The sequence below is a fragment of the Dermacentor andersoni genome, chromosome 1, assembly GCF_023375885.2.
Source record: "Dermacentor andersoni chromosome 1, qqDerAnde1_hic_scaffold, whole genome shotgun sequence".
Lineage (NCBI taxonomy): Eukaryota > Metazoa > Arthropoda > Arachnida > Ixodida > Ixodidae > Dermacentor > Dermacentor andersoni.
Window position 1 is genome coordinate 260,948,871 of NC_092814.1, and position 14,812 is coordinate 260,963,682.

Here is a 14,812-nt window from a genome sequence, read left to right on the forward strand (position 1 = left end):
GGAGCTGATATTGAACCTATTCGCGGCATTTAACCGCACGTACAGTCAACCACAAAATTTTACCGAACGTGAAATCTGAGGAAAAGCTGAATATCTGCGCAGCCTCACAACGCAGCCTAGTATTCGCATTTACAGCCCCTACCGCTATATGTGAACAACATTGTGATGTTCGGTTTTACGGACTAATGTTAAAGACTAGTCGGAAATTGAAGGTTTTCTGAGATCCTATGGTCCGTAAACTTTTGTGGTTGACTGTGCAACCGTTTGCAGTGCGTTCATATACCATACCGGTGAACATGCGCGTTCCAGTCGTTTTGCCTTGAGGCCATACGAACTATTTATTATGCAGCTTTCTTTCTTTTTCCATTCCGTAAGTAGTATCAAAATAAAGACATTAGCCATAAAGGCAGGCATTATTGGTGGTGTTGCTACAAGCGGGGTTAGCCTGGCAGGCCTGGCCGGCAATAGCTCCGCCTGAGCGTTTCTTTCTGCGCCAAATATGTCACCATTGGCCCATCAGTCCTGTCTATCGCAGATATGGGAGAAGAATACGTGACGTTTCCGCTGACATTCTTTGATGGCGGTACGGGTGAGCGCGGTGGCACTTGTCGGCGCTGTAGCAGACGCCCAGAAGAGGATGACGTCGAATAGTAGTGAATTGTCGTAAGCATATAGCGCCAACTACAGAGGCATGATTTGCGATTTTGCTATCAGTTGACCGCGCTTCTTTCATTTCTTGTAGTTTAATCCGAGCTTTGCTTCCTTTTCGCTCTCGTACGGCGCCGTAAGTTAAATGCGCTGCCGCTTTGTACCTTAATCTTAGCGTATGAACTTTTTGACTAAGAACAAGGCAGCTTAGCGAGTTCCGTTCCTGGTTCATTATTTCTAGTGATTCTGAAGGCTGCGAAAAAGCCATGTTGTACAGCGTCTACGTAGCTCTAGGTATACCATTAAGCGGTCAGTCAATGAAAGAACGTTGTTACCGACAAACTTACTTCGTTAAAAGTGCCCCCGTATATTATGCGAGCGTGGTAATGATGTATGCCTACCCTTTTAACAAGAACTATTTTCTAAAGCCCTGTAAGGTCCCATCAAACCATTAATTTTAAAGAAAGAAGGAGGCGGAGTTGTTGAGATAGTTGGCGTTAAGGCATAAATTGCTCACTGAACTGTCGAAATTACAAAATGACGCGTCGTGTGTTCCACACCGTCCTATTTGTTCACGCGTGGTTAAGAAAGAGCTAAGGGAATACGAAACTTGAACCAGTCGCATTATCTCCTCGAAACACGACTCGTGTCACACGTCGCCTACAGCTTCTAATCCAAAGCGAATTCTGAGTGCATTTCACGAGGAATTTCCTCTCTTGGCTCTAATTCAGCGTCCCATGTCTCCCACTTGAAAAAGAACACTCATACGTATCCTTAGGAAGCAAGGTCTCGCAGCCACACAATAGTCGGGCATTCGTCATGAAAAAGGTAGCACCGACATGCAAGTAGGCGCACGGTTCCATGCCTTAGTAAATCACCTATGAAGAGTCGGCAAGGTTTCAGGCAAAGGTGTCTTTATTTGACCTTATTGCGGCAAGGTAAAAAATTTTGCCCTACAAGATATAAAGCTGCCTGCAGTCCTTCGATGGAATGCCTTTGGAAGTTGTAGGAACTGTCTACCCAACGAAGGCTCCGTTCTTGAATTTATTTAGAGTGGACTACATTCAGTGGCGGTGGTGGTGGTGCCCAGCCTCTGGATCGCAGGTGGTGGCAGCGTTGTGAATCTCGGTGATCTGAGGCTTCTGTAAAAAGAAATAAATAGGGGAGCAATGTGTAACGTTTATAACTGAGCCCGCATGCAGTAATATTTCACAGCAGCAGAGAGTTTTTTTTTCTTTACTTTGCGCCCTTCCTGAGATTAAATGTACTTCATTGTCATGTTTCCATCTCCTAAAAACCACATATGTCAAATAATGAATTTCTTAATCACTCTTGTACATGCAAATCATTACGACACACTAGAAATTACGATGTGGCAATGCAACCAGCTTATAGCAAAGGGTCCAAATCATAAACTGACGCCTTCGTAAGCGCCTTTTCTCATTGGTCGGCCACCTTCGATAACAACATGTTCCCGGCCAACTTTGGCTGGGGCCTCTTACGACCTCGTTTATCGCTAGAACTGCTTCGTGCGTTTGAACCCAGATGTAGTACACATGAAGCTTCGTTCAATATAAACAACAGTTCTAGCTCCCACGCATACAAGTTTGCGGAAAGGGGAGTTTGAATGGGTGTACAGTTAATACTTTAATGCACATATTCATGATATCGTAGTCTGCGGGCTGTGCAATATGACCTTACGTACAAAGTTTTGACAAAACACATCCTCCTTTTACGAGTGCTGTGCCGCTGTCCCACGCGCAGAGAATCTATATCAAGGTATTCTTTCGAATGACTCCCTGAGAATGTGAACGTGATTTCGCGGTTTTCCTTTCACGCACCCACTGTGGTGCATAAAATCTGGAAATAACCTGTTTATTTACGAACATTTTTGCACGTTGTGTGAAGAGCTGCCACCATACATTTTTTTATGTAAATCGAACACATTATTTTCAGTGCTATATTGGCTATTTCATTGCTGGAGAGGACATGGATTCCGAGTGAATATGTAGGACTTTCTTTTCTTTCGGTTATATTACGCTCGACAAAGTTGTTCTATGCTTCTTATATATTTCACCATACGATAAGGTGTTTTCTCCACTTTTCTTTTTTCACGCCGTTTCTCAGTTTACCGATTGGCTGCGCATAATAACCGATCACTGTCCTTGTCATGACGGTGATTTCGTGTTTTAAAGACAACTGTGCACCGTCTGCTGTTCGAGTGGGCCTCCTGTAGCGAATGTGCCGTATTGCTGAGTACGGGGAACGGATTTGAGCATCGGCGAGACCACCCTGAAGCCGCAATTCGACCGAACCGCCGACGCCGATGGTTGTGAGAACAGAGAGGATATGCCATTCTCCCCGCGGGACGCATTCCCGCAACTGCGGGAAAAGCACTTCGAGAACCACTTCCAGCGTGTGTCGCCTTTACCCTAGCGCTAAACAGTACACATGATGAATGTCTGCCTACTGACCCGCCTATCGTTGTGCCATATCGGCAGCAAGGCGGTGCATGTACCTAGGAACTACAGGGCAAGCTGCGGCTTTACTCAAAGCTGACTTTTTCTTTCCGTTTCTTCTTTTCTTCTAAGCAGAGGAGTAGTAGGCACCTCGAAAAGGCACACACACCTCCTTACACATGTTCAATAAACAGGATGCAGCTTTCAAAACAAAATTTCAATGGAAAGGAACCGGCTTCCTCTAGCTTTCCCAAAAAAATAACAGTAATAACAAATACAAACTTTTGCAAGATTATGTGGCATTGCAGTATCATTAAACACAACAACAAGCAGAACTGCCAGACTTTTCCACCAATGAGACTCATGGCTACATGACGTAATGAGCCCGCCGATTCAGTACTTGTTGCACACGCTGCTCACGTGACCACTCCTCCACCGGCGGTTGCTACCGTATCTTAGTGCGACCCTCTCAGATTTCCCACTTTTTAATGCCGTTTTGAATTACAATATCGGCTCGTAAAGAGATTCGAGTATACCTTTGCAAAATGTTAGTTACGTATCTTTATTCCCTTGCTTAAAGCAACTTGATTTCATTTTAAAGTTTTCCAGCAGGCCGCACTGTACGTTTTCTTGGGCGTTCCCTAAATTGAGCTTCACATTTGAAGTCTCTGCTTTACATGTTTGGCGTGCTTCACGTAGTGCTAATCGTTTTCTGATTTTCTTTATTTCACAACTGTTTACCTTCTTCAGTAAGTAGTTGAAGCTAATCACTCTATTCACTCAAAGTTTTAGTTTCGTGTTTCCTTTTTTCCAGGTTTCCTTCAACAGCTTCGTTTAAATTTCTAATGGCTTGAATTCTCATTTAGCATAATATAGTTGCCTGCGACTACTCTAAATAACTGAAACTATAAGTCGTTAGTTGCATGAAGTTAATTTTAGTTTCCTTTCCGAAAGTAAATAACTTTCATCTCAAATTGCAGTATCTTAAACGTAATGCCAGTAGAGTAGAAAGATTTATTTTCATTTTTCACATTTACTTAAAATTGCATTTTAGTCCATTTCCGTCTTTATTGGGGATCACTTCTGGCAAAGAAAGAAGCTGCAGTAAAAATACAGGGACGCTCTTGTCAGTGGCTATCACCCCTTAGAAGATGTTAGAACAAGTGGTTATAACGTCCACGCTGTGGCAGATCTACTTACCGTGAAGTGGTTGGCCATGGCGGCTTCCTGTTAAAGCAAAGTAGACGAAAATCTCATGAGTCTTCGAAGGTATTACGCACATTTTTGACATTATTACACCCATTTGTTTACTACAAAATGCGGTGGTATCTGTTTTTGCATTTAATTAAACTACAAATTTTCAGGACTGTCTTTTGTTGTTAACGAAATGCAGAAGCAACTGAAGAACGTAATCATTTCATTGTCATTCATAATTTCTTAATACTAAACAATAAAGCTGGCACTAGTATCATTGATTTCAATTATTTTTGCTGCGCAAGGTCAGGATTTCTACTGGCTTTCTTTTACAGCAGTGTCCCGAAACACAACGCAAATGATTTGCCTCCACATACATTAAATCTTGCTTAACGCAAGCCACAATTGTAGTCAGGCTGCACCGTTACATAATGTAGAGCCTCTTTTTGTTTTAAGCTTAACTGATTCCCACGTTTGTATTACGTAAATGGCTATGTTCAGTATCCGGCATTCAGAACAAGGTGTCGAAGAGAAGAGAAATACATATTCTGTTAACACAGCTACTCGGGCCAGTTTGTGTTCGCAAAAGCGCAGAAACACCCCGTGCATGCCGTATTTGGTATAGTGTCGTGATAGCCGTTTTCATAATATTTCGAATAGTGTTCTCTTCTATGATCTTCTTTGAAACGCTCCCGAAGGACATGATAATTTATACGTTGTAGGCCACAAACTGTAGCACTATATTACGTCGACGCCTTACTGGCCAGTAAGCATGAAGACATAAATTATACCTTACTGCACGAGTGTATATCGTGTAGTATTAAAAACTTCCAGAGAGGAAACAAGAACTCACCAGGTCGTTTCCGACGCAGAGCTTCCGGATCACGCAGCTCCAGTCCTGGCAGCCGAGAGTCTTCAACGCCTTGTCAAAGCTTTGATTCGCCTGCAATAGATGGCCAGGGAAAGTTAAACTGAATTAGTTTGACACAAAAATTACTCGCGCTTCATTCAGTGTATATCGGATTGGAACACAAAGCAGCTCGTACGCAAGAATGGCTGGTAATAAAGGCACTGGCTAACAGTGGCAGCGAACCAAACCAGCACACAACCAAACCGAATTTGGGCTAACAGGTGCTAAGCACACTACCTTAGTGGATCTACAAAACATACAATAACCGACTTGGTTCAAGCTGTGGGCGTTTTGACCGACACAAAGTTGAGCGAATTGGTATATGGATTCCTGTTACTGAAACATATAGGTGTGCAAACATGGACGCATGAAACAACGAAAAGTGTTTTGTTGTGTTTTGTGGCGTTTAATGTTGTTGTCATTTTCGTTCCTTCTTGTATTCTTGTTGCAAGCTTACTTAGTAAGATGTGTCCGTTTACAGAGGCATACTCCTCACTGCTCGCAATTGAGCAGTCGCATCGTGAAATTCGGAAATTTAATTCGAAGCGACTTGTAACTCGCCTGCACGTAAAAAAAGCAGCAGATGTGGAGTCATTTTATATCAATCTCAGATAGAAGTTTTCGCTACCGAGATTTTTCTTCCCTTGCAATATCGCCAGTAAGAAATGCTACGGGAGAACAGGGGCCATGAAATGGTGTGTCGTTTCTGTTCCCCAATCGATTGAAATCAATACCTCGGTTTACGTTTTGAAACATTGATGCAAGAAACTACTTTCTGCCAGAATGCCGTTCTAGGAAAGGGTATCCTTGCATCCTATTAAGAATGTTTCTAATGCACCTCATTATGCAAACTGGAAACAAGATGAGTATATTTCTCTTAAGTACTTTAATGAAAAAACAGAAAGATTGAACAAAGGCCAACCACTTAGTGTTATATTAAATGAATCATGTTTTCAGGCCTTTGGAAACAAAGGAAAGTATGCCTAGTCTAGCAGCAATAAGTCGAAGTGAACACCGCGGCTGTAAGAAGCATGTTCAGCCGCTGTGTGCACTGTGACTGTAAATAAACAAGCGGAGAAAGAGGAACAGGAGAGGGCTGTGGAGAGGAGATGGTTCGGCACTTATTTACAGCTTATTCTGAGCGCTTGTAGGCTAATAATTATAGAGAGAGAGAGAGAGAGAGAGAGAGAGCAAATGATAATAATTATAATAATTATAGAACCTGCAGCGAAGCATCATTATGCCATGGGCCTTCCCGGTGCACTATTTTTTCAATGCCCTTCCGTCTCTTAAACTCTCGCCGAAAGCTCAGGAACCGTAATTAACGTCTCAGAACACGGAATAAGACCTAACTAACACACCAACGCACCCTCGAGTCACAAGCTCCGATATATAAAGCTCTTACCTCCGCAGAGATGTGGAGCCCAATACACTGCAGTTCATTCTTGAGCTGCCCGTCTTGTTTTTCTGCGGAGAAGAAAAACAGGCACTGTGGTCCGGGACGTAGACAATAAAAAAAACATCAGGACCCGGCACGTTGATTTGAACGGCAGATAGCACGCGTCAATTTTACAAATCTCGTTTTATATGTCAGCCATGGCGGTTCATCATGCATCACGCGAAGTATGGCAGGTCAAAAAAGGTTGTCAAGAATAGGTGACGTAGATAGCGGCAAGCCATGAGAAACTAGAATGAAGAAACACTGAGCCTAATGGCTTCAACTGTACAACAGTGCGTTTCTTTCGAAATACGACTTTCGCTTTCACAAGCACTAGAGCAGTACTTTGGATTTACAATTGAGCGGCGTAAGTATACCCCGGCCCACTTTCGAAAGATTACCAACCTGAACGTTCTTTCAAAGAAGCCGATTTCTCAGTCACTAAAGAAAGGACACTTCAGCATGTTTGCATGCAGCGAGGTAATCTTCCAACGCGTCATAAAGCATGCGGCGATCAGACACTGAGTCCTACTGACAAGTCAGGTGGCTAGGATCCGTCCGCACTTTCGCGCATACACTCTATATAACCACACCCAGTATACTCACTGCAGAGCTCTAGATGGTGAGCAAAGCTCACAGCGACGACCGTGGCGAGCAGGACACAGACCAGAAACGCCTTCATGGTAACTCTCTGGCTCTTCACTATACGAGCACAGCCGAATGAGAAAGCTCGAATGAAGCTAGTGGTGTGTACCGGCGATCCGCGCACCTATTTATACCGGTATAAGAACGTTGCCCTCGTTTGGCAACAACGCAGGCCTGTCGCCAGCTACAGAAGCTCCAGACAGACGTCGCCCACGCAAAAAAAAAAAATTAATACACAAAGACGGAGCTCCTTCGGCTCTATTGGTCAGACATGGCGTCAGGCATAAGTTGTACGTGTGATGCCTGACGGTGCCAACAACTACCTTCCGCTCTTATTGAAGCATCCGCGTATGAACCAGCACGCGCCGCATCTGAAAACTGCCGCCGCACGTGAGGGAATCAAGGACACGAATCGCTCGCCACCAAAGACGCGCGCCGTTTCCCACTGTCTGCAATGTCGGTTGCGCGACGCCGTGAAATAAACCTCGCGTCGTTCCTTCCTCTTTGGCGAACTTTGTTGTCTCGCTGAGCGCCGCGTTATACGCATTGGAGCGTAACTTTGATGGCGTGTTAATTTTATTTCTTTCGCTAAGCTTGCTGTGCCGTTTCTTCCCGCTTCTTAGAAGCTCACTTCAAAGTGTGCGCGCACTCCACGTGTAGCAGGCCGATCGATGCTGCGCAATGTTCCTTTCGCGTCTTAGGCTTTCGTGGCCCTCTGCTTAACATCAGCACGCAGAGAACGATCTGCGCTTGCCAGCATTAAACTTTTCATGGTATCTGACTGGGGCTTTAGAAACAGCAACGCAATATTAGTAGTTGCGCCTGTGTGACTGTAGTTTCCTTTCACCGCTTGTACCTTTCTTTTTTTTTTTTTTTTGCCGTACTATTCACGTTAGCACGGTCGCATTTGTTGATTACACACTTTAGTGATGTCTGTGCTGCACAACATAGCGCTTTCCTGTTTTTGACAACGTATAAATAACGTTATAAAAGCACGTTTAAGTTCACTGTGTTATAGTGCGATCACAATATAATAGTCATAACTGTAGTGCGCGATTTCGACCAGTGAAATGTTAAATAACATTCGAATACTGAAAAAGCACGTGCCTTAAATATGATGTTTCGCTGTATTTTCCCACTGTATTCTCAGAGCTGGAATGGAAGATCAGGAGTGCCTAAAAAAACTCGAAAAAGGATAAAAAGTTTGATTTCTTTATGTATGCAGACATGCAACGCTATTGGTAAAGTTCTTCAATTGCACAACTTTCGGTGTCACAAGTTAACGGTCAATGTGATTTGAGGCGTTATGACGGCATCATTTTTCGCTATCAACCTCGCTTGTCTATAGCTATCCGCTTAACTTTCTCGCTTATTACCTTCAAATGTAATACTGAAAGTCAATACACTACGCTGAGCGAAGAAAAAAAAATCATGGAGATTCAACGCATATTTGGAAATCTCTGTGACACGAAGCTTTCGTGACACGCTTAATCAAATGGTTATAAATTTGCCCGTTTCATTTTTGTGACCCACCTCACCTCACCTTGGTTTGAAATTGGATGCGGGAAACCAAGGTCAAGAATTAGGCACCAAAGATCATTCTTCGTTATTATTTTTTTTAACAATGGGCACATTGGCACATCCCAGCGGCGGCCGTCAATTAAACTGGATGGAGCTTTTCTTAAGCATAAAGATCATATTAAATTACTTGGAATTAAACACTACCTGGCATTAAAACAAAAGCTGAGATCTTGGTTGTTCGTCTGTTAAATTTTATTCGCTCGCACTACACGCGAGATACCGCTCTGATCCGCCGCTTATATGGACAGGTCCTCCTGCCTGCAGTTGTATATGCGTCTCCCGTCAAGTGGCCCCCATTTCCTACGGTGCACCTCACCTCTCGTGTGTTTGTCCGCGCAGTGCTCCATTCTATATTGCGATGACTGGCGCATACCACACGACACGGACTTCGACGCTTCATATTTTGTCCAACTGCTCCTCTCTCACCGTGGAGTTAGAATGGCTAGCCGCGGAATTCTCGCTCTTCACTCTTCGCCAACTCATCCACTACGGTCCCGATTACTTCTTTCCCAATCTAATTGACTTCCCCTGCCACCCGTGGCTTGACCAGCCCTGTAAAAAAAAGTTCCGCTTCCTGTTCACGCGTTTGCTTCCCGCTCAGGCCGGGCAGATATCCTGTGTATACCCGTGTATCACGTTTACGGCGCCTTTACCAGCGCAGCGGCGGCGGGGGCGGCCTTTGTCGTGTTTCGTCACCGCGGTCGCCTGCACTGTGTACAGAAGTTTAATGTGGTCAACGCAACTAGCGCTTATAGCGCCGAAGTGATCGCCTTTGCTGTGGCGCTCACTTAGATCAACACCTTACACTGCATGGTCTCCGTGCATCTGTAGACTGACTGCTTGTCCCATGCTCGTGTCTCTTTCGCGCCTTCGGGTAACGGTTGCGCGCATTCGCTCCATCAAGCGCATGCTCCACTCTCACGCGATAAAAGGGCGCCGTGTTCACATGTTTCATGCTCCGGGACATCGGGGCGTGGTGGGAAATGAACTCACCGATACGGCTGCCTCATCCGCGAGCAGTTATGGGGCGTTAATTGCGAGAAACTAGACTTTCCATTAAGTCCATCCGCACGCGGTTTCATATGATCGCGAAAAACCATTGGCACCAATACTGGCAGGCGCAAGGCAAGCACACTAGTTTATATAAGGTGAGGAGTGTCCACAATATACCTCGCTGGTGTCCTCCCAGTCGGCTTCTCGGCCACCTCTTTACAGGTGCCAGCCACCTTCCATACCACTTTCACCGTTTTAATCTCCGTGATACATACATGTGCGCGTGTGGAGTGGTGTGTGAGGATGAGACGCATTATTTCACCTCATGTACGCGCATTGCGCCCATTGTTGCCCAATTGCGTGACGTCTCACATATCACTGACATTACACCGGCCACCTATCCGGTACTTCTTGACAACAATACGCGGACTATGCTTTTGCAGCTGGTACACCAAATTTTAGTCTCGGTCACGCTCACTCCTAGCACTTCTTCGTTTCCTGACGCCTACTGACGCTCATTCCTCTTTTTCTTCCTGCTCTTCTCAATGACTTTTCCTCTTCTTGGCCTATACCCTGTCTTTTCTCATCACTTTCATTTTCTTTTATTTTGCTTTCTTATGTCTGTTACCTGCCATTTGTAATGATTAAGCCAACCACAGGGTGGTCTGGCCCGTTCCAGATGGCTCTAACTGCATACTTCATTTTCATTGTCTCCTTCCCCTATCCTTGCTTTCTTCATTCCCGGGCTAACGCCTTTTCGCTCTCTGCTGGGGTATTAGCCTGCTGTCAGTGTACAGCCTCCTGGAAGGACTACGTTCCTCTTTGCCCGCTGTCTGCCCTTCCCGTGTCCTGGCTATTCAGCTGCTATAGGGTTACCTCATGGCGGGCCAAGAATGCATTAATCTCAACTGGGGCCGTATTCTGTAACGGTTCACTTTGGGACCGGTTCAATCTCACGGACGCCATTGGTCGGCGCTTCGTTATCGTCATACGTGGTGGACATGACAACAAATTTTGTTGTCACCACACAGGTTGTCAATCATCTGAAAAGGAACCCGTCGTCTGCTACGAGAGCAACCGCGGAGAAGTGGTTCTCTCGAGGGTCGCGCGCGGTGGCGAGCATGATCGTGAAGGTTGCTAGGGCAACCGTGGCCATCTGCTAGTCTTGCGCTGGTCGGAGCGACGAGAGGGAGGCCGATAGTGGCTTCTGTGGCTGTGTTGCTGGCGAGCGTTGGCCACAGACGACGACGTGACGAGAGGCAACGGCGCGACGCGTACGACATGAACGAAGGCGAGTTCCGAAGGCGTTTTAGACGCCCCAAAAAACAGAATGCGATTGATTTGCGACGAGCTAGAATATCGCGGACCACAAGATTTAGTAGCGTTGACACTGCGAAATAAGTGCTGTGCGCGCTACGGTTTTTGTTGTTGTTGTTGTTGTTGTTGTTGTTGTTGTTGTTGTTGTTGTTGTTGTTGTTGTTGTTGTTGTTGTTGTTGCGAGTTGTTTTCAGCTTTGCGTCTGCAATGTCGAAGCTATTGGGATGTCGTAACCGTCAGTCAGTCACATCATTACCGCAGTCACTAGGGTCATCACGTTTGAGGGAAAAGAAAAAGGGGTGTGAGATTTCCCTCCACGCTGCAGGGGAAAGCCGCAGTCAAGAGCGTTTCCTTTACCGCGGCAAGATTCTCGAAGTTGTGGGATGTGTGCACGGAACTCTCATCGCAATCGTCCACCCTACGAAACTCAGCCACGGCTAAACGAAATCCTATTAGAGCCGCGGCTTGCACACAGAGAACTGCTTTGATTGCTTAACGTATGGCGCACCACCTAGCGACAAAAAAAAAATAAAGCAACGCAGATAAAATCAAAGCACTAGCTGTCTGCGTCGGAAGCTCTGTTATTACTGGAAATTAAATGTGCAAGTGTTGTATACAAACCAATATTTTTTCGCCTAACTAGCAAGAACCTTCAATTACTATATCGTCCTCAATGTACAAACAAAAATGATGACGTGACCTTGCGACAGAACACCGCTCGTTCATTGGTCTCCCTCGCGCCGCGACATTCCACTCTTTCTCCGAGTGACGTCACCTTGACGTAGCATCCAGACCGAACCGGTTCCAAAGCGAACCGTTACAGAATACGGCCCCTGGGTGAATTATACGGATGTTTTCTCTTGAGGCAGTTCGCTCCACCCTATAATCACCTTGTAATAAATTGGACAGATTCGTGATACCAGCGGATCACTGCCGTTTAGTTGTATTGTAACAAGATAATGCAACCCGATACCTATGTACTGAGCTTATCCTGGTTTTCTTCTTCATTTCATCAACCACTTTACCATCATCACGAACTTAGGCTCCGAATCGGGCTTTCTCTTTTTTTTTTCTTTTTTTACTCTAATTGGTGCGCTTGGTTAAATTTCCCTTGGGTTGTCGGTACTGACAATCCATTTTCATTTATTTTATGATCGCTTTTAATGCCCGTTATACCTTCATGGTGGTGCGGGCTTACCCCCACATTTCTTTTTGCTTTTGCGATGGGCGACAAAACTAAGCACTCATGCTACGCAATGTGACACACGCGGCGATCGTCTCAAAAAGATAGTTGGCGTTGGCACGACAGAAGCATATACGTGCGACTGAGGCCGAATGGCTAGAGCATCGGGCTACTACATATGCTTGGAAACCGATGTTCGATCCCATTATCGGGCGCGTAATTAAACTTTTTTTTTTCTAGCGGGAACTATTCGGCGAGGCAGCAGCAGCACCCAGCAGCCACGGTCAGGAAATGACACGGAAGGTTCGCATAGCAAGCATTTGCTTTAAAACATTTACACCAATCATCACCAATTTGCCAGGTCGTCTAGAATGAGAACATCCCTTCTGCATGTCGCGCAAGTTGTGATGTCAAAAAAGCGCCTTTCGCGCAAGATCACTCGTATGCGTGCTCCCTTTGGGCCAAAACATTGCTGCTGCGGTCAATAAGGATCCTTCGCTAGAAGATATTGCTGGTGTTCTCAAGTATTCTTTAAGCAAGTTTGTTTAACAGCAGTAACATGGGAAATGGTGCACCTTGAACAACCATTTCCCCTGGTAGGAGCGTCGCAGTCGGTATAGCCATGCGTATATACCCGGCCATAAAGCTAACATTCGAAGAAATCAACTATTGAGGCATCTATTCGAACATTTTGCACTTGTATTGAAAGTTGAATATTCGCAGACTCCTAAATTAAAGGTCATTGGACGCGCTCCACCGCGGACCGCACTCGGAGGGTCAAAAACGTCATCAGGCACCTTCGGTTTACCCCGGTTATGAGCTGAGAATTAGTCTGCTTATTCAACAATACTCCAATTGGTTTTTGTTGTTGTTGTTGTTGTTTGACGTGAAACATCTTTTACTTCGGTCAGCACAAGGTGTCGCTTGTTAATACGGCGTGTAACGTAAACCTCTTATGCTATTATGACCTATATGTTTGCAAACTGTAGCTATCCACTTGCTTCACTTCGGTATGGTTTCTGAGAGGGAAAAAAAAGCCATTACTCGATCATTCATGGGTCGTGTGCACAGATGGCGCCGTTGTCGCGCTATGCATGACGCAATCGGAGCTAAGTTTAGCATTTCGCTCGACGTTCAGAGAGGCATATAGCTCGGAAGCACGTTTGTCGATCCGAGTGGGAGTGGTCGCATTTGAGAAAACTCACTCAGCCGTAGGTATAATCCATCAAACTCAAACCTGTGCTCATCAGCTTAAAAGTGTGGAACTTGTTGCCGAAATTGTACGCTTGCTCCACTATGGCGCCTCGGTGTTCGACACGTAAGGTCCAGAAATGGCGTCGAGAGACTCTGGCAGCAAGACAGAGTTGATGCCAATTCGCGCCCACCATCTTTGACCACGGCGGGCCCACTGCGAATAGGGAACGAGCACGATTGCACGATTATGCTGTAGAGCCCCCACTAGCTGTATCATAAGTTAAGCATGGAAGCCTTGTAATGCGCGAACAAATGCCACTTGTTTATTTGGGTACGTACTGCACCCGGGTAGCGCCTTTACACCTTCAGCAGCACGCGGGAGACGTTTCACGCACCCCACTGCGACTCCCTCCCTGATATAGCCTACCGATTACTCGCCGCGGTGGCTTAGCGGCAATGGTGTTGCGCTGCTAAGCACGAGGTCGCGGGACCGAATCCAGGCAGCGGCCGCCGCATTCGATGGGGGCAAAATGCAAAAACGTCCGTGTCGCGTGCATTGTCGCGTGCGTTAAAGATTCCCTGGGGGTCAAAATAATCCTGAGTCCCCCACTCGGCGTACGTCATAATCAAATCGGGCTTTTGGCACGTTCAACCCTAGAATTCACTCCAAATTAAGCCTACCAATTTATTGTAGTGTTCTATATAACTGCTATCCGCGAGCAAAGACAGCTGAAAATAATTGAACTTGAGTATTTCGAAACCGGTATATATAGCAGGTGGATATTGATTACAACTTGAGTAGAAATGCAGGTCATGGTTGTTATTTTAAAGTGAATGGCTTTCTTTGGCTCTTTTGCCCGCATTCGTGATACAGGTGGTTGGCGGTTGGTGGTAGCGGTCGAACTTTGACCACCGATACAAAAATCCCTACCAATGACATACATCGTCGATTTCTTCTGCACATTTCTTTTTTTATTCTCGACGTTCATGTTTCTTTCGCTTAAATCGTTTTTTTTTTTCCCCACTTTTACCTTCATAACATCTGGTGTCAAACCATAGGCCTACTCGCAGATAACGCAGATAACGTAACGTATAATAAATATGTATAAAATAATTAGAAATGTTAATCACATGTTATAAAACAAAATAAATTACTTTTTATGCACTAGCCCTGTGGGTGTAGCACTTCGGTTGATCCGGCGATATTTTATTCGACTTAAGGAGGTCGGATTCTATCCAGCAAAAGCAGA

General features: G+C 45.3%; 1 protein-coding gene across 1 annotated transcript; it reads right to left on the reverse strand.

The window, feature by feature from the left end:
* Window positions 1–1,541: 1,541 nt before the first annotated feature.
* Window positions 1,542–7,690, reverse strand: LOC126548428 (antimicrobial peptide microplusin-like). The gene is made up of 5 exons (XM_050196573.3): window positions 7,256–7,690; window positions 6,617–6,678; window positions 5,155–5,244; window positions 4,308–4,334; window positions 1,542–1,790 (listed from the first exon to the last, which is right to left on the reverse strand). The coding sequence occupies exons 1-5, from the start codon at window positions 7,329–7,331 to the stop codon at window positions 1,713–1,715; spliced, it is 333 nt and encodes a 110-aa protein (XP_050052530.1). The 5' UTR covers window positions 7,332–7,690; the 3' UTR covers window positions 1,542–1,712.
* Window positions 7,691–14,812: the final 7,122 nt, after the last annotated feature.

Excerpts from the sequence above, each read along its gene's own strand:
- LOC126548428 (XM_050196573.3), bottom strand. The coding sequence starts at position 7,331 with ATGAAGGCGTTTCTGGTCTGTGTCCTGCTCGCCACGGTCGTCGCTGTG. Across the intron at positions 5,245-6,616 it reads GGCTCCACATCTCTGCGGAG|GCGAATCAAAGCTTTGACAA; the intron begins GTAAGAGCTTTA and ends CATCTATTGCAG. Across the intron at positions 1,791-4,307 it reads CCATGGCCAACCACTTCACG|AAGCCTCAGATCACCGAGAT; the intron begins GTAAGTAGATCT and ends TTCTTTTTACAG.